Source organism: Amia ocellicauda, chromosome 19, assembly GCF_036373705.1.
Source record: "Amia ocellicauda isolate fAmiCal2 chromosome 19, fAmiCal2.hap1, whole genome shotgun sequence".
NCBI lineage: Eukaryota > Metazoa > Chordata > Actinopteri > Amiiformes > Amiidae > Amia > Amia ocellicauda.
In genome coordinates, this window is record NC_089868.1 from 2551306 (window position 1) to 2578752 (window position 27447).

At 40.3% G+C, this 27447-nt stretch overlaps 1 protein-coding gene across 1 annotated transcript in view; it reads right to left on the bottom strand.

Annotated features, from left to right (window-relative positions):
- Positions 1–27447, bottom strand: part of cacna1ea (calcium channel, voltage-dependent, R type, alpha 1E subunit a) — a 191879-nt gene that overhangs the window by 13204 nt on the left and 151228 nt on the right. Inside the window, exons 27-41 of the mRNA XM_066692001.1 lie at positions 26125–26136; positions 25520–25616; positions 24814–24974; positions 23889–24026; positions 23497–23698; positions 21782–21946; positions 20679–20789; positions 18800–18883; positions 18138–18257; positions 17475–17540; positions 16924–17015; positions 16557–16722; positions 16132–16259; positions 12304–12400; positions 176–281 (exon numbers count right to left, since the gene is read on the bottom strand). Coding sequence (XP_066548098.1) covers positions 176–281; positions 12304–12400; positions 16132–16259; positions 16557–16722; positions 16924–17015; positions 17475–17540; positions 18138–18257; positions 18800–18883; positions 20679–20789; positions 21782–21946; positions 23497–23698; positions 23889–24026; positions 24814–24974; positions 25520–25616; positions 26125–26136 — 1745 coding nt within the window. The remainder of the gene's footprint in view (positions 1–175; positions 282–12303; positions 12401–16131; positions 16260–16556; positions 16723–16923; positions 17016–17474; positions 17541–18137; positions 18258–18799; positions 18884–20678; positions 20790–21781; positions 21947–23496; positions 23699–23888; positions 24027–24813; positions 24975–25519; positions 25617–26124; positions 26137–27447) is intronic.

The window sequence follows — 27447 nt, forward strand, 5'->3', positions numbered from 1 at the left end:
AGATTAGAAACACTCTGTTCTCCACATTATGTTCCGCTTTCTGCTTCGGACAGCAGCATATATTGCACCAATTCCAAGCTCTTCCCGCAGAGCTGCGATACGCACAGTCGGAGTGAACTGAATGTATCCGAAACATAGTGATGATGATATCCACACTTAAGGGCTCTTATCTCACCTCTGGCTATTTTGATCTCCAGTGCGGTCCTAATCAGTGCCATCAAGGTGGATGTGAAATGTACAGACATATCTTCATCTACTGGCATGTTCATTAGCACCAGCCTCTGTAACAATAAAAACGATGACATTAAAGACACTTCCGACATAGAAGGCTCATGCAAGCAGTCAGCACCAGGGCAGAGTATCCTTCACTACGAACTGACTGGGCCTAGTTATGCCACCAAGTGTGGGCGGTACAAGGATAGAACTTGCCTTTCAGTATCAGCTAAACTGGAGCATTGGCCATGATACAGTGTGAAACAGTCTTATTACACAAAGAATAGCACCCATATCACCATATTTTCTAGCAATGGCTTAGAGCTTAATTTTGGAACCAGTTTAATATCGCATTAGTATTCTTTGAAGTTATGGTAAGCACAGGATTATGTTTCCAAGCTTAGAGGTGGTATTTAGGTGTCTCTGTCAAAGTAATTAATTGTAAAGACCATTTTATATGTAATGATATAATAATAATAGTAATGTTCTTAATTGTATATAGCGCCTTTCATAACTGAATATCACAAAGTGCTTAATAAACACACACACACACACACATATATATATATATATATATATATATATATATATATATATATATATATTTGACAGCATGGCACTTGGTATTTAAGCCCTCTATGTTTTAATGGATTGGGGATGTCATTAACATGACATTTATCTCTAGATCACTGTAGGCACCAAATGACAAGACAGGGAACATAATACCTGACAAACTGACACTTTACACAACAAACAACTTTTCTGGCTATTAAAACGACTACAATGCTATCTCATACATTATCAAAGAACACACCTACTCTTAAAAAGAGAATACCTACCCCTTAATGTCTTTATTAGGATTGAGGTTCATCAAATCAAAAAAGCAAAAACAAAAATTCAAAGAGAATACATTCCATTGCTGGAGAGACCGCTAGAGGTGTCCTAACTGTGTTGCTCTTGTCATGACACTTCTACTTTGGATTGAAACAGCACGCTGGGAGCAAAGCTGCGCCTATATGGCTCCTTTGAAAATAAATCGGGTGCCCATGCAGAGGTTCATGGATGTTACAAATCCACAGTATCATTCTTCAGGTCTGAAAACCTGATCTTCAGGAGAAGCCTGCATTGATTATTTGACACTGATGACACTGAGAATCTGAACATCCTATGGCAAAACTGGGTTTAATGTATATGGGTTTATAATATTAAGGCGATCTGTACGGAGGATCTGTGAGTTCTGTGTGTATGTTAACTTGCCTGGTTCCTGCCAAGAAGTAGTAGTTTAGAGAGAGACTAAGTGGCCAGAGGGTTGCTAGAACCCTGACTGTCTCTTGTCCCATTACACTCCCCATTGTTTTCGGGTTGAGATATATCTATTAATAACTCTGGCACTATTGTAGGCATCGTTTTTATATCTCTGGAAACTAGAGATAATCTAGAGACTAAAGCTTTCAAATTATACCAAAATTGACTCGTGTTTGAGAACTGCTTTTTTTAATACATACAAAATAAATGATCATAACTCCTTAAATTTGTATCCAATTTTCACCCAGTTTGTCTTAAAAGTTGCATTTTGACTATTGTTTTAAGAGGAAAAATATGTTTACAGTGATTTTTTTTCATAAAATCCAACAATGTTCATAAGTAATATATTTTATCTTGGAAAAAAGGTGGTAGTGTTGCACTATAGTGTGTCTGATCATGATCAACAATGCAGAAACTTATTCTGTAGTTTGTATTATTTAATTAGAGTGTCCCACATTCTTGTGGCCCTTATAATAGAGAAAATGCGCATATTTTGTGGTTAACATTTTCTCTAAACTTTTCTGCATAGGCTAGGTTCTTTCACATGCACATTATTCCTTAATTTTTTATTCTATTTTCACCCAACAACTTCTACTAATTTCAATTTGAGTGGTATTTCAATATAAAATTTTCATATCAACATTTCCGATAGACCTTAATGGAGGAAAAAGGTCATTTTTGTTTTTTGAAAGAACTTGGTAGAACTGTAATATAATTTGCCTAATCATGATCAACTATGCAGAATAGTATAGTACAGGTTGTCTAGTTTCATTTGATAGGTGTCACATACCTGTACTCCTTATAATGTCCAACACTTCAAGTTCCAACCAGGCGAAAATGGGGCGTATAAGTGATACTATTTGTTGTTTTTGTCAGTGGTGACAAACAGTAGCAAGAAGCCTGAAACACTACAATATATTACAGTGTTAATAGTCATATAGCTGTTTTATAGCCTACTGTATTGTAGTTCATGCTATGAATAAAAAAATAATAATGTTTTTGTTTATTTAGATACACCGATCAGCCATAACATTATGACCACCTGCCTAATATTGTGTAGGTCCCCCTTTTGCTGCCAAAACAGCCCTGACCCATCGAGGCATGGACTCCACTAGACCTCTGAAGGTGTGCTGTGGTATCTGGCACCAAGACGTTAGCAGTAGATCCTTTAAGTCCTGTAAGTTGCGAGGTGGGGCCTCCATGGATCTGACTTGTTTGTCCAGCACATCCCACAGATGCTCGATTGGATTGAGATCTGGGGAATTTGGAGGCCAAGTCAACACCTTGAACTCATGATTCATCAGACCAGGCCACCTTCTTCCATTGCTCTGTGGTCCAGTTCTGATGCTCACGTGCCCATTGTAGGTGCTTTCGGCAGTGGACAGGGGTCAGCATGGGCACCCTGACTGGTCTGCGGCTACGCAGCCCCATACGCAACAAACTGCGATGCACTGTGTGTTCTGACACCTTTCTATCAGAACCAGCATGAACTTTTTCAGCAATTTGAGCTACAGTAGCTCGTCTGTTGGATCGGACCACACGGGCCAGCCTTTGCTCCCCACGTGCATCAATGAGCCTTGGCCGCACATGACCCTGTCGCTGCTTCACTGCTTTTCCTTCCTTGGACCACTTTTGATAGGTACTGACCACTGCAGACCGGGAACACCCCACAAGAGCTGCAGTTTTGGAGATGCTCTGACCCAGTCGTATAGCCATCACAATTTGGCCCTTGTCAAAGTCGCTCAGATCCTTACGCTTGCCCATTTTTCTTTCTCACATCAACTTGAGGACAAAATATTAACTTGCTGCCTAATATATCCCACCTACTGACAGGTGACATGATAATGAGATTATCAGTGTTATTCACTTCACCTGTCAGTAGTCATAATGTTAAGGCTGATCGGTGTATGTGTATATACTTTAAGAGTATGTTTAGATTTTTACCACATATTACCACTTTATTCTTCTTGAAAAGTATTATGAAATAGTAACCAAGTCATGACAACCTACGCAGGTCTTAAATGTGTATAGAACGGTCTCTCTTTCTCTTCTGTGTTATGTTAATTTGTAATGAAGAACATATTTAAAATCAAATGCAGTGCAGTCAATTTAGTCTGAGGTGGCATCATAAAAAACAGGTATTGACGCTAGGAAATGGATCAGCTAGTGAAAAGTATTTGAAATGCTTGTTTGGCATTATAATTATTTTCATTATAATTAGATATAATACAGTACATCCCACTTGCATAAACTAACTTTGCCTAGGGACATGTTGTAGAGTTGTTGTGGGTGGGGGGGTGAGGGGTTGAATGCTTCCCAACACTGAAGTCAGGCAAGGAGACAACACAGCCAGCCATCTCCAAGAATCAGACATGTTGAGATTGTTTAACCTTAAAATTGAAATGTTAGAAAACAAATAAAATCAGTAAGTGATCCTAATTTGAATAATTAAATGAGAAGGTAGGTATACATATTTGATCCAGCGTCCCTTTAAGTCTAGCCCTATAGTCCAGATGCCACTGGTTTGAGCAGTGGTGGGTGTGGGGGTGGGCAGGGTGATGTGGGCTCACTGCCAGGCTGTTCCCAGCAGCACCTGGGACTGTACAACGTCTGCAGCCTTGTGATCAGTGTGTCCTACCCTAGTGCTCCCCGCCGTGCCCTAACTCTGCTGTTTGCATGCTGGGATTGTGGTGTGAAAATGTGCAGATGGCTTTCCAATGCTCCTTATGTAAGATGTGTTGATGCAGTCTTCATCTCTCCCATACCAGTAGGTCAATAAGTTGATTATCAGTTGCCAATTCCAACTTGTGAGAGGAAAAACAAACAAAATAATTGTTGAATCCAAACAGATCAGCGGGGCTCAACTCCAAAATGGTTAAAAAGTAAATGTCCTTGTTAAATCAAGGGATTTAGTATATAAAAAATATAATAACTACAATTTTGTTTTGGGCCCTTTTTATATTTGTTGGCCATTGGTTGGTCAGAATTTATCAGTGAGTATTATCCATATCATCCAACTCAATAAGATTAGATAAGTGGCTGGGCTTGAACGTGTTAAAGACTTACAGGATTGTGATTTCAAATAATAGCTCAGTGTGGCTCTTTTGATTAGTTGTTAGTGATACAGTAACACTGTTGAAATGTGTGGACGGTTTGTCCTATAAAAACAGATGACAGACAGTCTTCACTGGATTGACACATCCATTAAAATGATCCTGACAAGCTTCTGTCATCCTGACTCATTTAATGGGTCTCCGATTTAAGCGTTGAGTGCACTTCATGACATTTTACAAAACATCAGGTGACAAATAATTTATTTCTATACGTCATTTTCCTCATGAGTGGCATATAAAGCACTCAAAGCTTAAATCTGAAGCAAAACAGAAGAAATACATATATTATACACACACACACACACACACACACACACATTTTACCTGGATTTTCTTGACGTACTTTATGGATGCAATAATTTACAAGCTGTTGTGGTTACAAATATCCCCAAAATGCGAGAATCCCTCAACTCTTGCATCTGACAGGTGAGCCTAATTAAGCTACACAGTTTCTATGTCTAGGAGAGATTTCCATCTTGACTTGCCAGGCATGATAACTGAATGTCATAATTTAGAGTTCACTGGAAATGGGAGAGTGGACACCTATTTAAAAATGGCACACATTTCAAGGGCAGTTCAGTACTAGCTTGATCAGTATTACTTTCAGAAAGTATAATTAAATTACTATAGATATTTCTTTGTCATTTCCAAACCAAAACTAATGACTGTGATCAGATAACTCAGTATACAACTATAAATGTCTCTGTAGGAGTCTTTAAGAATAATTCCTAATTGTGGCTTTCATGTGTGTTTTCACACTGACAGCAATGGCTGGATTGCACACTACAGCAGTCCCTATTAGTGTAAATGTTTGTAGCTCACACAATAGGGTTTGTACTGTAAGTATTGCTAGTTATGATTGATACATTGCCTTGTCATTTTAATATTCTTCCACGTTCCCCTCCATCCTTGCCCCCCAATACTCCTTACACTTCTATCTCTGCAGATTACTTTGCCTCGTTCTTCTCCTTTGAAATCGCTGACATCTGCAAACTCACCCCTTTCTCCTCCATATCTCCCTACTGAAGCATCTGCTCCCCCTGGGTCTCCTACTGACCTGCCTTCTCTCTCACCTCTCTCTGACTCGGAGTTCTCCTCTCTGCTTCAAGGCTACATACCCATCACATGCATTCTTAAACCTGCTCCCCTGTCGTCTCCTCCAAGCAGCTGCTCCTGCTCTACTCCCATTCATCTCCTCCCTCTTCATCTCCTCACTCCTCTGCCTGTTTCCTCAGAAAACCTTGACCCTACCTCTCTTCAGAATGAGCGTCCCGTCTCTCTTCTCCTTCTTCCTCTCTAATACCCTTGAGCGAGATATCCACCATCAGCTCTCTGCATTTCTATCTTACCACTCAATCCTTGAACCTCTGCAATCCAGTTTCCATGCGGCTCACTACACCGAGACTGCTCTCCTAGCTGTCACTGACTCCCTCTCCTCTGACCTGATCTTTCTGCAGCCTTTGTGGATGTCAATCACTCCATTCTTCTCTTTTCTCTCTTCTGACCCCCTCATCCTCTCTCACAGCTCTTCCTGTCTCTCTATCTCCTCCAGAATGCATTCGTATCATCTCAAGCTTAACCCTTCCAAAACTGATCTCCTCTTCTTTCCCTCCTCCTCTTCACCTTCTACTCATCTCTCCATTTAATTTCCACTGGAATCTACCATACTCTCTCCCTCTTCTTCCTCTAAGGATCTTGGAGTGACCCTTGGAGCTCTCTCCTACTCCCAGGTCATCTCATGGGCTCTCTCAGCACTTCATTTAACTCTGCTTTCTTATGTATTGTAAGCACTTCTACAGTTTTACTGCAACATCTCCTATGCCATCCCTCCCTTTAGCACAGACCTGGGACTTAACTGTATTATGTCACTTGTTACCCCATTGTACTGGGATTATACTTATTGTATTGTGTATTGGTTGAACTACTGCAGTTTTGTATTGCTTTAAAATGTGTCTTGTGTAAATTAAGTAGCCCTAGTTATGGGTGTCTGCTAATAAATAAATAAATAAATAAATACTACTACTACTAATAATATCAAAGCACTTCAGGTGATGCTAGATGCAAATGTCAACAGAATAATAGTGGGCAATCAATTGTCAGGTTAAAAGAAAGTCACCACTGTTAAGAGTAAGTATTGTAAAATAATTTCTTCAGCAAAATCAATTGGTTAAGTCAAATTTAAATATACTTTTTTGTTTTTTGTATTTATTTAGACTAAATTAAGCTGGTGGCTTCCATGTAGTATTGAAACCAACATGGGTATAACAAAATATATCTGTGAATCTTCAAATTTCTTTCCAACCAGATTTACTGGAATTACTGACATTATTGTCTAAACATGTCTGACTTACATCTTTTTTATCTCTATAAGGTTACAGGTAATATGAGGAGTTCAGATCTTTACTGAATTTCAGAAACCCAGATATTCCACAACTACATGGTTAGATAATGTGTTCCAGACCTCGACTACTCTTTGGTTACAGACATGCCTCCTATTCTTGAAATTGTAGCTTAAAAAAAATGTTTGAGAATAAAATGTTTCCTTTCCACCTATACTGAACACAGCCCGACATAAAATACATAGCCTTTCCTTTGAAGCATTCACATTCAACATAGAAGATGACAAGAAAATGAGAAATGTAACACTGTCTGACTGTCTGGTTCAGCGGGCCAATGTGTGACTTGCTCACTACTTAACAGCTGCTTAAATCACCCCCATTAATGCTGTTCACCAAGACTAAGCATTGCCCTCCAAGATAGTCTAACCCAGAGTCTGACCAAGGGAGGCTGAATGAATGTGTGACTGCAAAATGATCTGCAGACTGATCTGGAGGGAGTCAGAGTTGCCCTCAGTTGGGCATCTGCTATTGACACTGCCTGAGACAGACATACCATTCTACACTCTAGTAAGGACAACTTGATTAAGAGGTACAGAGACTGGAGTCCCCCATCATTAGCTTTGGGCAAACTCAAGAAGATCGCTGATAACAGGGCCATTCACACTACAGTGTTTATTCAATTTATGGAAAGCCAAAAATATGATCCCCAAGTTCAACATATCAGATATATGTTTGGTTCTGGAGCTCAGATTGAATGATTATGAATGAGAAAGTGCGTGACCTCCAAAGCAGTCTTTCAGATAATTTAGTTGGATATACATCCTCCCCAGTAGGCACCTCACCTCATTTTAATCCAAACACCAGTAAGTACAGTGAAAGAAAGATATTTAGTTTTGGCAGCGGTGAGCTGAGATTAATGTACCCCATTTCGAATGTCTTTATAATTCTTAAGTGGACATCCAGAGATTGTGCCACAGTGGATAGTATCATGAATCCTTGATATGCAACTAGATTTTTTTTCACATCCACAGATGACTGCCAGTACTGCCGGTTGTATTCAGATGAAGCAGAGACACGAGTTTACAGTGTGATAGTAAGCACTGCAGTGGAGCCCAGGTGACATAGCAGAAGCAACGAAGCAGCAACTCAACACTGTACTGTGAATAGCCCTTAATTGCTTCTCTAAAGGGGTAATTCATTTTAAAGGATGTGAAAGATCAACGTTTCTTATGTAATGGGTAATAATACATGTAAGTTTGGTACTAAATCATTTGTAAGATCGTCCCAGTGACTCCTCTTTGCTAATGTAACAAAACTGCTACATCTATGTAAGAAAACCAAATAGGATTCAAGGAGTGCCACTGGTGTAGACTGATATAAGACATACTGTTTTTATTATATCTGTGGGAATGTACTTTACCGGCTTACATGCTGGGATCTTGGGCATCTGGGATCAAATACTTTTTCTTTTTAATCAGCAGACGTGTATTTGTTTATCATATAAGCAACTGACTTCCCACTACATCACTGAAGTAAGTCACAAGGCGGTTTTGGGTCCTTTTCTTTGTGTATCAGACTGAATGACCGACTGTTATGTCCAAGTCACAAGCAGAGCACTTATTGGATGCTGCACACGGCTGTAAGACACATGAAGTGCACACTTGTTGTAAAGACGCACACACACACACACACACACACACACACATTCATGCACTCTCTCTCTCTCTCACACACACACACACACACACACATCACTCTCCTCTCCCTCCTTTTTCCGAAAGCATCTTTTCAGACCCTGTGAACTGCTATCGCTACCTTGATAAAAAAAAAAAACAAGGAGACATTTCAGTCCTTACAAAAGGAACATCACACAACTGGTCTCTTTCAAAGAAGACAACAGGAAACAATGGGGCATCTGGCATGCTAAGGGGTCCATGGTTGTCTAATTGTGAATGTACATGCAAACAGTTCACATTTAAAGACAAAACAGAGATGGAAATAGGGACGAGTGCAGATGTGAAGAGTATGGCATGCTTGTGCAAAGGGATGAGAAAACGAGTGGCATCTCTGTGTCCCCTCTGGAGACCTTGACACCGTGTAACAGCGAGCGCATCACGATTTCAAGACACAAATTGTGTAGTTGAGTCTGTAACGAATATGATTGTCCTGACACTGTCAATGAAATGCCACTTTGTACAGCCAGAAACATTGATCAAGACAAATAACTGTTTTTCGCCCCCAGAAAGTTACTACTACTACGACTAATGAACATTTAAACAATCCCTTTTTGGCAATTTTGCATTCCAAGTATTTCCTTTATGTATTTGTTTATATATATATATATATATATACAGTGGGGGAAAAAAGTATTTGATCCCCTGCTGATTTTGTATGTTTGCCCACTGACAAAGAAATGATCAGTCTATAATTTTAATGGTAGGTGTATTTTAACAGTGAGAGACAGAATAACAACAAAACAAAAACGCATTTCAAAAAAGTTATACATTGATTTGCATGTTAATGAGTGAAATAAGTATTTGCTCCGCTATCCATCTGCAAGATTTCTGGCTCCCAGGTGTCTTTTATACAGGTAACGAGCTGAGATTAGGAGCAAGGTCCCCCTCCTCAAGAAAGCACATGTACAGGCCCGTCTGAAGTTTGCCAATGAACATCTGAATGATTCAGAGGAGAACTGGGTGAAAGTGTTGTGGTCAGATGAGACCAAAATCGAGCTCTTTGGCATCAACTCAACTCGCTGTGTTTGGAGGAGGAGGAATGACCCCAAGAACACCATCCCCACCGTCAAACATGCAGGTGGAAACATTATGCTTTGGGGGTGTTTTTCTGCTAAGGGGACAGGACAACTGCACCGCATCAAAGGGACAATGGACGGGGCCATGTACCATCAAATCTTGGGTGAGAACCTCCTTCCCTCAGCCAGGGCATTGAAAATGGGTCGTGGATGGGTATTCCAGCATGACAATGACCCAAAACACACAGCCAAGGCAACAAAGGAGTGGCTCAAGAAGAAGCACATTAAGGTCCTGGAGTGGCCTAGCCAGTCTCCAGACCTTAATCCCAGAGAAAATCTGTGGAGGGAGCTGAAGGTTCGAGTTGCCAAACGTCAGCCTCGAAACCTTAATGACTTGGAGAGGATCTGCAAAGAGGAGTGGGACAAAATCCCTCCTGAGATGTGTGCAAACCTGGTGGCCAACTCCAAGAAACGTGTGACCTCTGTGATTGCCAACAAGGGTTTTGCCACCAAGTACTAAGTCGAAGGGGTCAAATACTTATTTCCCTCATTAACATGCAAATCAATGTATTACTTTTTTTAAATGCATTTTTCTGGATTTTTTTGTTGTTATTCTGTCTCTCACTGTTAAATTACACCTACCATTAAAATGATAGACTGATCATTTCTTTGTCAGTGGGCAAACGTACAAAATCAGCAGGGGATCAAATACTTTTTTTCCCCCACTGTATGTATGTATATATATATATATATATATATATATATATATATATATATATATATATATATATATATATATATATATATGTGTGTGTGTGTGTGTGTATAACTGTATTTTTTCTCACAACATTAAAACAAATTATGAAAAACAAAGAATCTGTCTTAAATTGCACAAACATCATAAATACAGGGGCACATCAAGGAATTGGATTTGCCATGTTTCTTTATTTCCAGTTTTGAGAGAAGAGCTCTGAATCTTCTATTGATAGGTGTCATCTAGACTTAGCTTATATGGGCGTCACCTAGTCGTAAGTAGTATGACCAACCTATAAGCTAACCCATGACCTAACCAAATGATTATCTAAACTCATTTATCAACAAAAGGGTGATCCTTGAGCAAGGGAATAGGTCTTAAAACATGGAACTCCTGACAATAGAGTGTTTCGGGCCTATTCAACTCCAGCAGTCAGACAGCACTGGCATTTTACATGTTAATATCCAAATAAAGAGAAATGGTCTAGCCTCAATCGCCCAGCTGCCTGACTGAGAGACCAAGAAGATTCCTAATCCAATTATGTAGCACCTTGGAAGGAGGTTGATACAAGATCAATACTAGGAATAGCAACAGACTTTCAAATGAATGTAGTGTACTTCAGCCAAGGTATCTTCAGAAGCTCGGCCTTATCTTTAATCAGCCCACTACCTCCTTGCCACACGTATTCCCATCAAACTTAACCGGCTTTCCCCATAATGTTAGTTAATTCCTTTTCTTGTCTGCTAAGAGGATTACTCAATGCAACTTGCTTATTTCTAAAGCTAGATATGCACTTATTGTCAGGCCACGATTCATCTTGCAGATTAATTCACACCAGGGGTCTCACTCTCAGTTCCTGGAGGGCCACAGTGTCTTCGGGTTTTTCGTTCCCACCGGAGTTCTCAATTACTCGCTTAATCTAGTTTGTCAAGGAGACATACTTAACATAGTTTGCAAAGGCTGTCTGCAGCTGATGCCTTAAACAAGTATTTCAATCCAAGATGCCACCATCTGTTAAATACTCTGCATGCCGTGAAGATTAATGTATTAGTTGAGCAGTAATGAGAGGGGGGAAAAAAGCCAGAAGACCCTGAGGAACCTCCAGGAATTGAATTTGAGACCCCTGATCTAAACTATGTCATGATGCCTTGTGACCAGTACTTTGCTGGACACTTCTAACAGGAAAATCACCAGAGTTTCCACAATGCACTAGTTTGTAAACAGACACTTTTATTACACAAACAAGGCATCTTTCCACTTGCCACACTGAGATTTGTTTCAGTTTTTTTTTTTTTTTAAACCCATATCCAGGAAATATTGCTCTGAAATCAGTTAAGAGAATGAACAGTCATATAGTTCTATTCCCATATAAACAGATCCTGTGAGCCTTCATCTCTCACAGCAAGGTGTTGCCAGCTTTAGTCACTCTGCATAAATGACTGACTCACAGCCAACAACCTGACAGCTGCAAAAGGAAGAATCACAATTATGTGTATGGCTTACATATGGGGGCCCAGAGCCGATACACTTGGGGAAAAAAAGTTAATTGATTCGTATGTTCTTAAAAAATAAAAATGCACACGCTTTTTTATTTCATGATTGTGATTCAGTAAATTGTGACTAATTACAAATTTTGCTCATTTAGTGGGAATGGTTTACTAACTAAACTTATTTTTTTTCTCCAACTGTCCTTTCTGGGGCTCCATACTTACATACATAACACTGCCGAATGCTTTTGCTTTATGCCTTGTTTTGCTGTAAATCTTCCTTCGAAGTAGGATAACAAAACAAGGAAAGATTGTGGTGGTTGTTGCTGGTTTGCTCTACCTTATAAGCGACTTTGGAAGGACATTTCTTGCCGAGGCCTAGGGGCGGAGACATGTGTGTCAGCATCTCATACATGTCAGTGTAATGAATGCGGCCACTTTGGAGGATTCGGGGAGCAATGCAGATGGGAGGGAGGAAGAGGCAGGCATTCCCAGGGAAGAGAAGCAGAGAGGAGGAAAAAAGAAAGAGGGGTTGGGGAGAGGAGGAGGAGGAAGAGGAAAACAAAAAACCAACAACAAAAAAGAGAGAAACATCAGATATAGAAGAAAAGTTAATCAATGCAAGTTACACGGAAGAGCTAAGAGGGGGAAATCAAAACAAAATCATTTTTCTATGCAATGGCGGCATACTTGCATAGAACCCACAGGATCTCGGGGAAGTCCAAAGGAATGACCGGAGTGCTCCCGTGACCTGGTGCCCTCTTACCACAACATCCCAGAGTCAGCATGCTTCACAGCCCAGGGGGGAGGGGGAAAGCATGCGCCTCCCCACCCACACGCCATGCCTTCGGTCTCAAAACACCCTCTAAGCAAACAACATACCAGATCGGGGCTTAGAGAGATGAGGGCTTGCTTTAGCTTTGTCACGAGAGTTTGTTGCTGGCTGTCTGCAGACAAAGATGCATATCTACACTGCTATCAGTGGCACACAATTGCCATGGACTGTGCTGCCCATCAGTTTGCATAGTATACGATAAGGATTATTTAATAATGGCACCAATTATAGCCCTAGTCACAGCATGATTATTTATTTATATAAATATATAGATTATAGGTTTACTACTACTACTACACCCACTAATTACACAACTGTATTTAAGACTTGTAGAGAATATATCATCTTTAACTATACAATATATAACTTTGAAGAAAATATGCCTGGAGGAAAACAGTTGATTTATTTTTCTTCTCAGGCATGGAGTCATCAAAACCTTTTTAGGATGTCATTAACATTTCCCTGTAACTGTTTTTATGGATATAAGTCAAACACAGACCTACTCCTTTTCCTTTTAATGCTTAGTACTACACATTTTCACTCTAGTGAGACACAGATATAAACACCAATCAGTGCCAGTGCCAGTGTCAGTGTGAGCACAGACCCGGATAGTGACAGCTAAGGACAACCCCTACTCTCTAAGCGCATTGGCAGCAACTCAGTCATTCCTTTGCCCAGATCAGCAGGGCGCCCTGTCAGCATAGGTGGGCAGCGAAGGGCGGGTTGAGGTTGGGGTGGGGGGTTGAGCGAGGGGAGAGGTGTGGGACTGGGGTGGGTGGTGGTGGTGGTGGTGTGTGGGAGAGGAAGGGTGGGGGTGGGTGGGGGAGTTAGTGGGAGCCAAACCTTGCACGCCACCCTGTAGGGGCAGTTCTTTCCAAAGCCCAGAGGAGGCGAAATCGTTCGCACTACTTTGTACATGTCCTTATAGTGAATCCTTCCACTGGAAAGAGAATACATGGCATTAGGAATACAGAGGGCCCCTCTGCTGGGCGCCGCCAGAATGAACCCATGCTCTCCCTGCTGCCAGTGAGGGGTGGATGGGTTATTCTGCACATGAGCACACCCCACCGCACAGCACCAACAACCAGTGTAATCATACAGACTGAAGCGTGTTTCTCATTGATTCCAGAAGCAGAAATACTGCACTTTCTAGCTGTGTGTGAAGTAACTTAAGCTGAAAATGTAGAGGGAGCTTGTGTCTCTGTGTGTAAAATGCACTCTTATGTTATGTCATTTATAGGGCAAAATATCCAGGTTCCCAGCCAGCACGTTCCTATGATCTTTGTCCTTAGTCCTTAGTCCTTTAAAATTGACAGATAAGAGATTTAAAGTCTTATTTAAATGACTAAATTGCATGTTAATTTATATGTTTTGTACACTTTTGTATACTTAACACACACACAATGTAACATGTATGTACACATGTTTTGTCAGCTACTATATCTACATGTGTTTAATTATTTTGGTCAGGTGCAGAGAATAATGCAAAGCAAGTATCATCAGTATGCCATCAGTACAGGTACTAATATTACAAAATGAATAAGTGAATGTTGTAATTTAACAAATAAATTATATTTGAATAAACCCTTTGACAGGTAATTTGTATCGCTTTGAATATGACTGTGACACAATCGTCTTTTGCATTTGTGTCATAGCCTAAATTCTACACCCTTCCTGTACATTACACTGGTTACATCATTTCACTTTAGGGACAAACGCAAACACACCATAGAAAATGCCCACATTAGAAGTATTCCTAGATGCAAGTAAAAGAGGCCGCACATGTACAACAGACAGAAGGCACACATACACTGAGCTCATTGCGGGAAGGTCGTACTTCAAACTGGAGGCCATAGCAGCAAGGGGGGAACATCAGCGCTCACAAATAGGAAAAACCAGGGCATTCCACACAGTGCAGAGATTCCCGAAACACACCACTGTCAAACGCTGTGCAGGACGTTGTACGGCATCAAACCACGGGAGAACAGAGACCAGATCACAGAGACGTTCACATTGGTGCTACATGTTTGAGATGCACATGGACTCTGGACAGTTCATAATCACTACTACTGGAGCAGCTCATGGGCCACTGCACTGAGCACAAGCACGGTACACTGAAACCAAGCAGGTCACTCACAAGCTTGCACTGGTCACAGACACTGCAAGATCTGGAAAGCGAGAGAGGCATCCCAACGTGTGTGCTCCCTTACAACAACAAACTGCCCTCCCCCATGTGCTAAAGTCCTTCACATTTTGTCTTCATTTAAGCCACTTGAGCAATTCCCTGAAGTCAGAGCCAGTGACTATGCAATTAGAGAAAGTGATTTTCTTGGTCCACCCAAACAACTGAGGGTGCATTTAATTAGAATCTGCATTTCTCAGTAATTGTACATAATGTACGTGTTTTGTTTTATATATACACACATTAAATAGATATGGATTACACCTGAAAGGACTTCAGTTAAATAGGGTACCATGCAAGTTTGTTATTGTAAAGGTGCGAAGGAATATAATTCAGTGAAGAAGTGTGCACTCCATTATACAGAACAGCACTTTAATGATGTCAGATGAAGTCTAAATGACACTATGAATGGAGAACATACATGTGAGTAAACAGAAAAGGCACCAACGTATGTCTTGTGGAAGAATATCAGGGTTGGTGTGAATGTTGAATAGGCCCTACTGACTGACCGACATAGCCTAGGTGTATTAATACAGTCCATTAGGATACTGTGGATAAGGTGACTGGTCATTTAAGGTGCGGATATGTAAGATTAATGATATTTGTGAATGCCCAATTCAAATCATTGAATATTAGAAAAAAATGCTTAATGTACGCAGGTTCTTTTAATATTTATCTTTTGCAGTGGATTCAAGGTAATTGATCTATACCTGAATAAAGACCAATATGTCCACCCTCTGAAGTACCAAGACATTTCCGCCATCTCTTTCTAGACTTCTGTGGTTTCTAGTTGAGCGCTGCATATGATTTTAACAAATCACAACTTCACCTTCAAGACCTATGTCTTTATCAGCTGTCTGTCATTGCTTACTCACTAATGGTGGTTTAAGCATCGGCTTTATGAGGTGTAAAAGCCACATTGACCCCGAGGTGCAGTGTGCAATCTGCTGCTTACGGTGCTACTGCGCAGTTCAGCCGTGATGGAGCAACTGTACGTGTTCCCTGTGTTTCTTTACTCTAGTGGAATGAGAAGGACACTGATGCTTTGAAGGGGGAGAAATTGGCACAGAAATGAAGCTGAAACAGGTGCTGGAAGCAGCAGAAGTGAGGGGTGGTCTGGTGTAGCAGCTGGAATGAAGTGAAGCCCTCACCATGCCGCTCGGTCATACTCGGCCCAGATACGGACAAACTCGTCCAGGTGGTGCGGCCCCAAGATGGACGAGTCGCGGGTCAGGTACTCAAAGTTGTCCATGATCACGGCTACAAAGAGGTTCAGCATCTACAAAACAACAACACAGGGCAGATGTGTGATATACAGAGCATATGGGTGTAGCTAGCACAGTAGTCTGTTTTCCTTATTCAAACTGAGTGGCTCAACCAGTAACATTCTAGACCAGGGTTACTCGGTTTATTGTCTGGGGGGGGGACACTTAAGATATATATATGAAGCTCTGTATGTATTTTGGAAACCCACATTGTGAAGGAAACACTTCTCAAGAGCATCAGCTAGATAAAATATTCCAAAACAATACTCAGCCAAAGTGCAACAATTTGTCACGGTAGCTCCCACACTCACCAGAAAAGAGCTGAAGAAGATGAAGGAGACAAAGTAAAAGTAGGCAAAGTCCGTGCCACAGCCTAATGGTGGGGGTTCGACAGATGGTGAGGAAGGGTCTTTCTCACAGTTCTTACCACCCAAACAGGACAGCATAATCTCCTGCCAGGACTCCCCCGTGGCACTCCTGAAACACACACACTTGACGCTTCAATCGCGGCTCCCGTTCCACAGTGCAGCTACCCCAGACAGTCCATAGACAGTTACAGTTCAGTCATCATTACTAATTATTACTTATTTCTTTCTCTTCCATAAAGGTAAACAAACAAAGCCGGCACAGAGAGCTACAAACAAGTTAGAAACAACAACAACAGCACCAACAACTTACCTGAACAGAAGCATAAGCGCACTGAAGAAAGTCTTGAAGTTGTTGTGCTGGTTTATATGAGTATCGTCGTTCAATTTGATGTTTCCAAATACCTAGAAATACAGTTAAAAATGCAGTAAAATAGGTTAACTTGCAGCTCCAACAAAAACACAAATGAATGAGAATTGAAAGAGGTCAAACACAGGCCTCACCTTTACAGCACCGTATATATGCCACACTGTCTGTATCATTCAGGTCTAATAAATGCAATGCTGATGCCAGTATATAGTGAATCTGTACGCCTACCCACAACTATGACCAGGCGCAATTAGATGTTTTCAGGCGACACTACATAATTCCTAATCATTTAAAGTTGAGCTCTAGATCACAAAAAAGCAAGAAAATGAAACATAAGCCTAATATTAATACACCAAATAGACTGGTAAAAGTTTAAAAAAAAAAATATATATATATATATATATATATATGAATTCAAAATCTACTCATTATACCTTCACCAGGAATGTAATTGGCATTTTACAAAATACAAAACATTGAAAAAAAAGTCTTACCTGCATCCCAATAATTGCATATATAAAAAACAGCATGGCGATCAGCAGGCATACATAAGGAAGCGCCTGGTGGGGGGGGGGAAAAAAAAAACATGTTTGACTTTTCAAAGAAGAAAAAGAAAAAGGACAATTCAGGCAATTAGTGTGGATACAATATTAAACAACCTCAGAAGTCTCTAAAATAGGTGGGGAAACAGGAACTGCATATTCTTTTTTTGTAATAAAATATAAACATCTCGTCAAGTCTCTTCACTCATCTATATATCTGAATGCATGAGTGTCCTGAATGAAACCAAATATAATAAATAAAAAGGATAAACCCCAGAAAACATATTGGAGCATATCACAGCATTTTCGTAACTTTGTATAGGTTGGGTTTCATTCCATTCAATCAATTAAATAACCAAACCCTTCAAGTTTAATCCTTCTATTTAATATATATATATATTTTTTTCTGTCCTTAGCCCCAGGAAACTGCAAAGTTGAGAAAAAATAAAAACAGGAAATTAATCCATGCATAAAGTATACTCATTTTTTGTCAGGTGTAAGAAACCCTAATTGATAACAAAGGTCAGTCCGGGATCAGGGTTAGAAAGACAGTGAGTATTTTTGCTCAACACAACCCAGGATGCAATACGCCTCTCTGGTTTGCTGGTAGCTGACCTTGAAGGACTGTACGAAGGTCCAGAGCAGGATCCGGATGGTGTAGCCCTGTCTCAGGAGCTTGATGAGCCGAGCCGCACGGAAGAGCTTGAGAAAACTCATGTTGAAGCTGTTCAGAGTCTGAGCAAGGCAGGAACGACAGCACACTTGGTATTAGTCAGCCTTTAGGTATGGGTCTACAACTCACACTACCAACTCATCTCAAATACTCCTAGACAGTATCTGGAAAACAAAGCTGCTGCATTTTTGCTACAGACTCAGGCACAATAACTAATGCCCCTGGTCTAATGAAGTGACAAAGCATGACACTGTAAAGCATTCAGTAATGATCACATGTACGTTCCTACCAAGCATCTAAATCTGTTATCAACATCTATTTGGGGACTGGCATAATATAAACAAAGACACCAATTACAAAACTAATACAACTTATTTAATATATGCAACACAAACATTCCCATTTTAAAATAGCTCCTTGCTCAGTCTACAAACCTGGACTTTTAAATGCGTTTCCTAGATCTAAGGTTGACAAACTGTGATCATTGCTTATTTTGTTTTCTGTATTGCATCAAGTTACTTTTCACAATAGAGCCCAGTGAACAAGTGAACTGCATCTAATATTCAATATTTATTTTGATGAATGTGCTTAATTCAAGTGTTACCTGGAATTCTGCAAGTACTATTTCGGTGATACTGCCCAGGACTGTAATGAAGTCAAATATATTCCAAGTGTCCCGAAAGTAATTCTGCAGAGAGATGAAAAAAAAAAAAATACATTATAACACGTTGCCTCCATTCTTAAAAAATTGTAAGTGGTAAGAGATTCTCAATGAACATTAACAGATATTCACACTGAAGTCAATGAGGGGGGATGTTACTATTGCATTGTATTGAAATTAATAGTCAGCCTCTTGAAATGTCTGGTGATGAACAGAAAGTTCCTCTTCACACTCTTACTGTCATTTAATTGCTTTTGTTCTCTCTAACTTCTCAGATGCTAACCCTTGGAGTAAAAATACTATGTTCATTCCAATTGAATTCACCATTAAATACCCATCACATTCAGTAAAGCTACATGTTTTTAATAAGACAGCTTCCAGCACAGTGTGAGTGTTTAGTATTTTATTGATCTGTGAGGTTATTGAGGTGGCCCTTATTTTCAGTGTACATAAGAACATAAGAAAGTTTACAAACGAGAGGAGGCCATTCGACCCATCATGCTCGTTTGGTGTCCATTAATAATTAAGTTATCCAAGGATACTATCCAGTCTATTTCTAAATCTTCCCAAATTTTCAGATTCAATCACATCACTCAGTGACAATTCTAGAATCTGTTGGGGCCCTAGGCAAAAATTCCCTGGGGGCTCCTCCAACCAGGGTTCATCACCATTAGGCTATGTTATAAATAACCTTGGAGGCCCTCTAATGGCCTGGGGCCCCAGGCAGTTGCCTGCCTTGCCTGTTCACAAGCTGCGCCTCTGACATCACTGGGGAGTTTGTTCCAGATTATGACAACTCTGTGTGAAGAAGTGTCTCCTGTTTTCTTGAATGCCTTGAATCCCAATGTCCATTCATGTCCCTGGGTCCATGTGTCCCTACAGATGTTGAAAAGCTCCTCTGGTTTGATGTGGTTGATGCCTTTCATGATTTTGAAGACTTGAATCAAGTCCCCACATAGTCTCCTCTGTTCCAGGGTGAAAAGGTTCAGTTCCTTCAGTCTCACCGAGTAGGACATTCCCTTGAGACCTGGAATAAGTCTGGTTGCTCTCCTCTGAACTGCCTCTAGAGCAGCGATATCTTTCTTGAAGTGTGGAGCCCAGAACTGTACACAGTATTCCAGATGAGGTCCAACTAGTGCATTGTACAGTCTGATCTTTACTTCCCTTGTTTTAAATTCTGCACTTTTGACAATATACCCTAGCATTTTGTTTGCCTTTTTTATTGCTTCCCCACATTGTTTGGATGGGGAAAGAGTCCACATAGACTTCTAGATCTTTCTCATGTGTTACTTCATCTAGTTCTATTCCTCCCACTGTGTAATTATAGTGGACATTTTTGTTACCTGCATGTAATACCTTGCACTTGTCCACACTGAATTTCATCTGCCAGGTGTCGGATAACACCTGAATATTATCTAAGTCCCTTTGAATAGCCTGTGCTGCCGAGATTGTATCTGCTGAGCCACCTATTTTAGTATCAAATTTGACAAGTTTGCTAACTATCCCAGAGTCCAGATCATTAATATAGAATAGAAAAAGCAAAGGCCCTAATACTGATCCCTGTGGATCTCCACTATCAACCTCACTCCAGTTAGAAGCAACTCCTCTAATCGACAACATATTGTCTTCAGCTGCAACAGCTCATCTTCAAAAAGGAAATGTATAATTTTCCATCTCATACTGGTTTTTCAACCATTCCAGTATCCCCGCTACAGTTTTATTGGCATCACCCTTCAATTTAGTAGTTTAACAGTCTGCACTGCTTGAACTTGTTATAGTTAGTCCCACAGCAACAGTTTAGTTAATGGTGGCGGTTACTTACCAAAAATCCAAATGCCGCGATTTTGAGGATACACTCCAGAGAAAAGAGCACGGTGAAGGCAGTGTTCAAGTGCTTGAGGACGTTATCATACGCACCCGGAGCGGAGTAATACTGAAGCAGCAAGCAGGAGGAAATATGAGAGATTAACTTTTGGCTTCATTATTGTTTTTGAATGAAAACATGAAAACATCCATCAGCACAAGGTGTTCCAACACCAGCTGGTTTCCTACACTTCTGAATTCAAAGCAAAGGTCAGTGTCAAGAATCAGATGTGTGCAGCAAGAAGTGTATGAATACTATGCACACAATTATTAGAACAACTCCTAAAGCAACAGGTGCTCATAACAGAGATTTTTGGTAAACATTATTTTCTAGATCTATAGAATCTACATTGTTCCTGCTGTACTTTCATTGCTTTGGTATGTTCACCATTAAAGTGGACCAAACGCGATTCTTACATTAATGCTGGGTTTGATTTCCCAGAATTTTTCAGTTTTCAGTGATTCACCCTTAATGCTTTTTTTTATAGTTTTACATTTCAATACATCTCACTTATACACTATAGTAAAACGTATAAACCATATATATATATATATATATATATATATATATATGTATATATGTATGTAAACCAGAATAGTAGGAATCGCGCTAGATCCCCTTTAAATGCAGATATACATGGCATTAAACATCTGGTGCAGTCCCAACAGTGACAAAGCTAACATGTTGCAACAGCAAGTAAGTAAATATTCATCTATTATTATAGGTTGTCTATAAAATACTTTTTGACCCAGCGAACAATGTGCTGAAACGTTGACATTTTACAAGTAACTCCAATTAGTACTGGAAATTGACTGGCAGCTGAACTATATTTATTCTTTCTCACAGGTATCTTGTAATTTGTCATTCATCTCTTCTGGGAAAGCAGAGCTCAGCTTGTTTTGAATTTGAAACATGTCTCGGCTGGTGATGCAGCAGCAAATCATCGAAGGAGCAAACAAGAGGGCTGGAACCTCCTACAACAGCTGTGTTGTCATTTCTGTAGGTCTGTGTTGTCATGTCTGTAGGTCTCATAATGTAAAGGAAAACAAAAGCAGCCATACCTTCATCATAAGGACTATGGTGTTGAGAGCAATCATAGTCAGGACAGTATATTCAAAAGAGGGCGAGACAACAAAGTGCCAGACTCTGTACTGGAACGTCTGTCTGTTCTGGGGCATGTAGCGAGTCAGTGGCTTGGCACTGATGGCAAAATCAATGCAAGCTCTCTGAAAGAAGAAAACAAAAAAAACAATATTACAATCTACTACGTTCGCTGAGGAAGATTTTCTTTGATTAGGATATCAGGTGCTCCCTAGTGTGGAAAATGGCACAGCATTTTTCTTTTATTCATTTTTCTTTCACCACAAAGAACAATTTGGAAACCTAATGCAGAGATCTTCCTCAGAACAGAGACTCAGGCACACCGCTGCTCATTCAAAGGTAAGTGAGAAATGAACGTTGAAGTATTGCAGTGGGATGAGTTGCTATGCCTGCTCTCATTTAACAGTTTACAGCTCTAACCCAAACCTCTTGAGTGGGGAAAAACTGAGAAGGATATGAGGTGTACCAAAAGGGCAGGATACACAGCAGTTAAAGGTAGGTTTGCATATATTTTGGATTATATAAGCAGATCAATTCAATACGAAAAACGTTCATTCCAAACTCCATTCAATACTGTTTTGTCTAGAATATTATTCAGGACTTTCTCAATTAAATACTCGACACTCCAAACTGAAGTTAGGATGAATGGACATTTCACACTGTGTTTTCCCAGACTCCTCCAGGCAAGAGGGTTTGCACTTATGGCGATCAGCGAGACAGTCAATATTTATATAAGGATACCTTTCAGCATAGAGCTCTGTGATCCTCTCCTAATACCGAAAACCTTCCATGTTCCTGTTTGCCAGCTTTCCTTTGGCTAGAGGGCCCCAGAAAGCCGCCCTTGTTTGATGTACAGTGGGGGTGTTCAGAGTGCGGCCCAGAGCAGTCGATATAGACCACATGTTACATTCCAATGGCAGACTATGATCCCAGGTGTGGTCTGGCTGTGTTTGAGTCACTGGTTGAGTGTCTGGGTTATAAACTACACCGAAGCAGCTTAGTAACGCTTGATTCCTAACAAAATGGAGTATAACCTTTCTCCACATAATCGGGCAGAATGAAACATACTCATATAAAACACACTGGTAGCAACGTTGCACTCAACTGAGCAAGAGAGTGAAGAGACAAGGGTGCAAAGCAAGCCTGTAGAATCCAGAGAAGGTTTTCAAAATAAGACCTGCAACCATGTGATGACCTGTCCTGCTTGCCACTTAGGAAGCCAATAAGAAGAATGAGTATCGCTTCACCACAAGCATGGATGATGTCAATGCTGGACAGTTGGCTAAATAATGGAACTGTTATTGATTAAATCAATCTGGAGTTTAAATTCTGTGAACATTAGATTACTTCCCAGAATACCTCTGTCTGTTTTTGTTCTAGATGACATCTAAAATAATTCACTGGAAATTAGAATTAAATGATGATTGGTTCATATAATAACCGATTAATCAGACTTTTTATTACTCTCAGATGTTACATTATTAACTGAGTAACAGAGGTCAGGTAGAGCCAAAACCCAGAAGATGTAGTGGCACTCCAGGAACAGCTGAAAACCACTGAATGATGACATCTTAAGATGTCTTTAGACTTTCTACAAGGCTTTGATTGCATCCTTCTTGGCAGAACCAAAACGCAACACGGTGTTCACTGGGGAAGCTGTCAACCTAAACATCACCTCATTCTTCTCCAGGCTGCACTCCTCCATCATCTTGTCACCCTGCTCCTGGAAAGTGATGATGATAAGGGCAACGAAAATATTGACGAAGAAGAAAGGGAAGACCACAAAGTAGACCACGTAGAAGATGGACATCTCCATGCGGTTCCCTCGGCTGGGCCCGCGGTCCTCCTCTGTGACATCCACAGAGTGCTGCAGGACCCTGCGTCCAGGAAGAAAATGATAAAACCGCAAAATACTGTTAGCCAGCAGCTAGAGTAACTACATACACCTCAGAACCAAACAAACAGGTCTCAGTACTCTATCAAATCATGGGCCGTACCATTTCAATACAGTAGGGGGAGGAGGATTGCATCTCGCTTACAGCAGCGTATAACAGTTAGGTTACTCACTGAGGCCAGCCTTCTCCAGTGGAAACAGTGAAGAGGGTGAGCAGGGCCCAGATGATGTTATCGTAGTGGAAGTCATGCCTCTTCCACTCCCTCTTCTTCACTTCCTTTTTGTCTTTTTCATAGTCAATATAGTAGCCCCTAGATATAGATAAAAGGTCAAACAAGCACATGGGCGAATGTGTACATTTCTTGCAGTTGCATACAGTTAGCTTTCAAACTGAGAACAGTCAGCTTCCAGTTGTGCAAGCCAACAGAATGAAAAGCTGACCAACTGCTTTATTTCAGCAGTCATACATATGTGAACTGGTATTTACTGGTGTTATTAACAGAGTTCTGTCTCAACATCTAACTACAGAAACACCTCACACACTCCTGTACTTCATTTCTACGTGTACCAGTACGGGGACGTCCGGCTTAACACGGTTTTAGAACAACACAGTAAAATAATTAAAGAACAAATTCACTAAGCGTGGTCAAGGTTTCAGAACAACGCGGTTTGGGAGCAGGTGGGAGTGTGCCGACACCAACATCAACGACGCTGTCCCTCACCAAGAATAGCGAGTCACTCGCTGCATTCTCTTTCGCCATTTTGGAAGCGCATTACAAGTATTTCTTTACGGTAAACAATCTTACAACATTTGATTGTCATTAATTTATGTATTATATTATATATAATGCTAATATGTATAGTTTTCTTATCATTTCCTACACTTATTTACCATTATTTATCTCTGGCTCCCATTAGAACAGATCTTTAATAACGTCTTCCTGTGGAGAAATGGGTTTTGTTTTACACAGTTTCAGCTGCCAGCTCGGCTTCAAGAACATATCTACTGTGTTAAACGAAACCTCCCTGTACCAAGAATTCAAGGGCTACTTCATTTTCTGATATTTTATTCCAAGACCCAGACTGCCAGATACATACAGGCATTCTTTCTCCGTGTCTTTGGAGTCATCGGTGCAGTAGAAGAACTTGCCCTTGAAGAGCTGAACGGCGATGACAGCAAAGATGAACATGAACAGCTTATAGACAATCAGGATATTGAAGACGTTCTTCAGAGAGGTCACCACGCAGTCAAACACAGCCTGCAGGAGACAAACTTGTTTAGGAATACATCGGCCCCATCTTGCTCATGGGTTTATTACTGCCTGCTTTTAATATTACTATATTCGAATAGGCAGTTCTAAGGGCTCAGCAGGTGAGGGTGTCAAGCCTAAATCTGAGAAAGCAGCTGTTAACCTTCAGGTGGACGAGAGCCATTTTATAACTTTCTCCTAATTTCATTCTTATCATATTTGCCTGTCTGTTTTTCCTATCTCAGTGCTGTGCCCCATTCAGATCTACCCTCAGGAGAAAAATGATGAATGCTAGTCAGGGACCGAAAGCCTAAAATAACTTGTTCACACTGCTTATCACCCTGTTTTATTGTGGCTGTCACTCACACCTCAATGCTATCAACTGTTTGGACGTATTTGCTGTCCACCTGAGTTTGGGTTCATGCTTCCGGTCGGCACAATCTAGCTCTCTTTTCCTGAAGTCTAAAGATGTAATATATTAGGTGGCTTCTTCCACCACTGGAGGGCATGCCCCTAATAGACAAGGCACCCATCTCTAATAAACGAATAGATACCTTGAGCTTTGGGAGTCTTTTAATCGTCTTGAGTGGACGAAGGACTCGCAAGACACGTAGCGACTTGATGGTTTTGATATCTCGGCCTTTGTTGTTCCTGTGGACACAGACACACCGTCAGTCTCGTCTACAAACCAACTTGGCTAGATCACTTCAAGAGCTCACTGAGGTCTACAATTTAGATTTATTTCAAGGGGGGGGTTCATAAAATAATATGGGGGGGGAAATGGTCTGACAGGTACATGAAGGACAAATAAGACACAGGTTCTGGGCTCTAATCATGGTAAAAAAATATTATTTAAAAAAAATATATATATTTGTGTTCGGGTTTTAAATCCAAGTCCAGCACATTTTAGGGCCATTAAAAAAAAATCACTTTATAATCATACAGATTAAAAAATGTGACAAACACTCCACTGCATCATTTCCAGATAAGTAACCCTGCGCAGCCCAGCGCAGCCCAGATCCTCACCGTTCAATGGCCTCAAGAGTACAACAGAAGATGGAAACATGAATAGGCTGAAGTGTGTGTATGTGTGTGTGTGTGGAGGGGATGAAATACCAATCAAACAGATGAGACAAAGAGACAAAGAGAAGTATTTTACCCCATCACATTCCTGGCAGCCCCACAGCGACACAATCCACAGGAACAACAAAGAAATAGAAGATAGAAAAACTGAATATATAAAGATCTGAAGAGGTTACATTTATATTCACAACAGGGAAAGCACACCATAAATCACATTACTGAGCCCAGGTAGTGGCTCATTTTGACAGCATTTCCACCTGCCATGAAGCCCACCTCCAAAGGGTGTTAAAGTCATGTATCTGGCTTCTGCAGGACAGTGCTAACAGGTTTTTGAAAGGGAGGGGAGTTTGAACAGCTTGGATTCTACAATTCTGAGACAGACAGATCTGTGGATGTAACCATTTTTTCAAGTTTCACAGGTTTTCATCAGATTAGATTAACTGAAATATTAAAGTAAGGTTCACATATTGTCCAGGTGTAAATGCAGTTATGCTTTTTGAAAACAGTTAAACAGTTAAATTTCATTGATGTTGTAAAAAATAACAGCATGGTCAAAAATATGAATCAAATATGAAAACCAAGTTTTCTTTCCCGCTAAATAATCAAATGGTTGGATTTCAACAAATAGCTTCAAGCCGAATATTGTTTCAAACAGGTGAATTAGTCTGGATTTCTGATTGATTATACATATATATATATGCCCACGTCAGAGTAGACCCTTGAGTGTATCAAGTATAGTCACAATTCCCTCTGGGAAAAAGCAGTGCTAATACTGCGATTTGAAAGAATTGAGGTGGGAAGACTAGAATTGCTCACCAATTCACAAAAAGAACATGCTGAATTTAGGACTCCCACTGCACAACAGATTGAGCAATTTTACAAGATACAGGCTCTTGTAAACTGAACAACTAGATATTTTATTATTTGTACCTTTCCCTGAGCATATGTATATAGATCCACATGAGGAGTGGAAATAAGAGGGATCTTGCTTGTGCCACACTAGGAAAATTTGGTTGGAAGTTGAGTAGAAACTCTTTAATTTATATGGCAGAGTATACATATAACTCACTTGAGAAGTCAGTTTATAAATATATAGATACATGCATGCATAGAACTGGTTTATCACAGGGCATTTTGTTGGTGTTAATACATGAAGTAAAAAAAAGTTTAAAGGTTACAAATCTGAAATGTTATTGATTATGATTTCGAACTCCTGGTTGTCTTACACTTGGTGCTTCAGATGTTATGGATTTAGAAAATTTAGAACGAAAAAATAAAACATAAAACCCTGACACAAGTACGGAAATGAAAACAAACTTAATACAGATATACCAGTATAACTTGTGCAATGACTGAAGTCATGACAAATCTGAAGCCCTAAACCCTGCCACAGCCAACA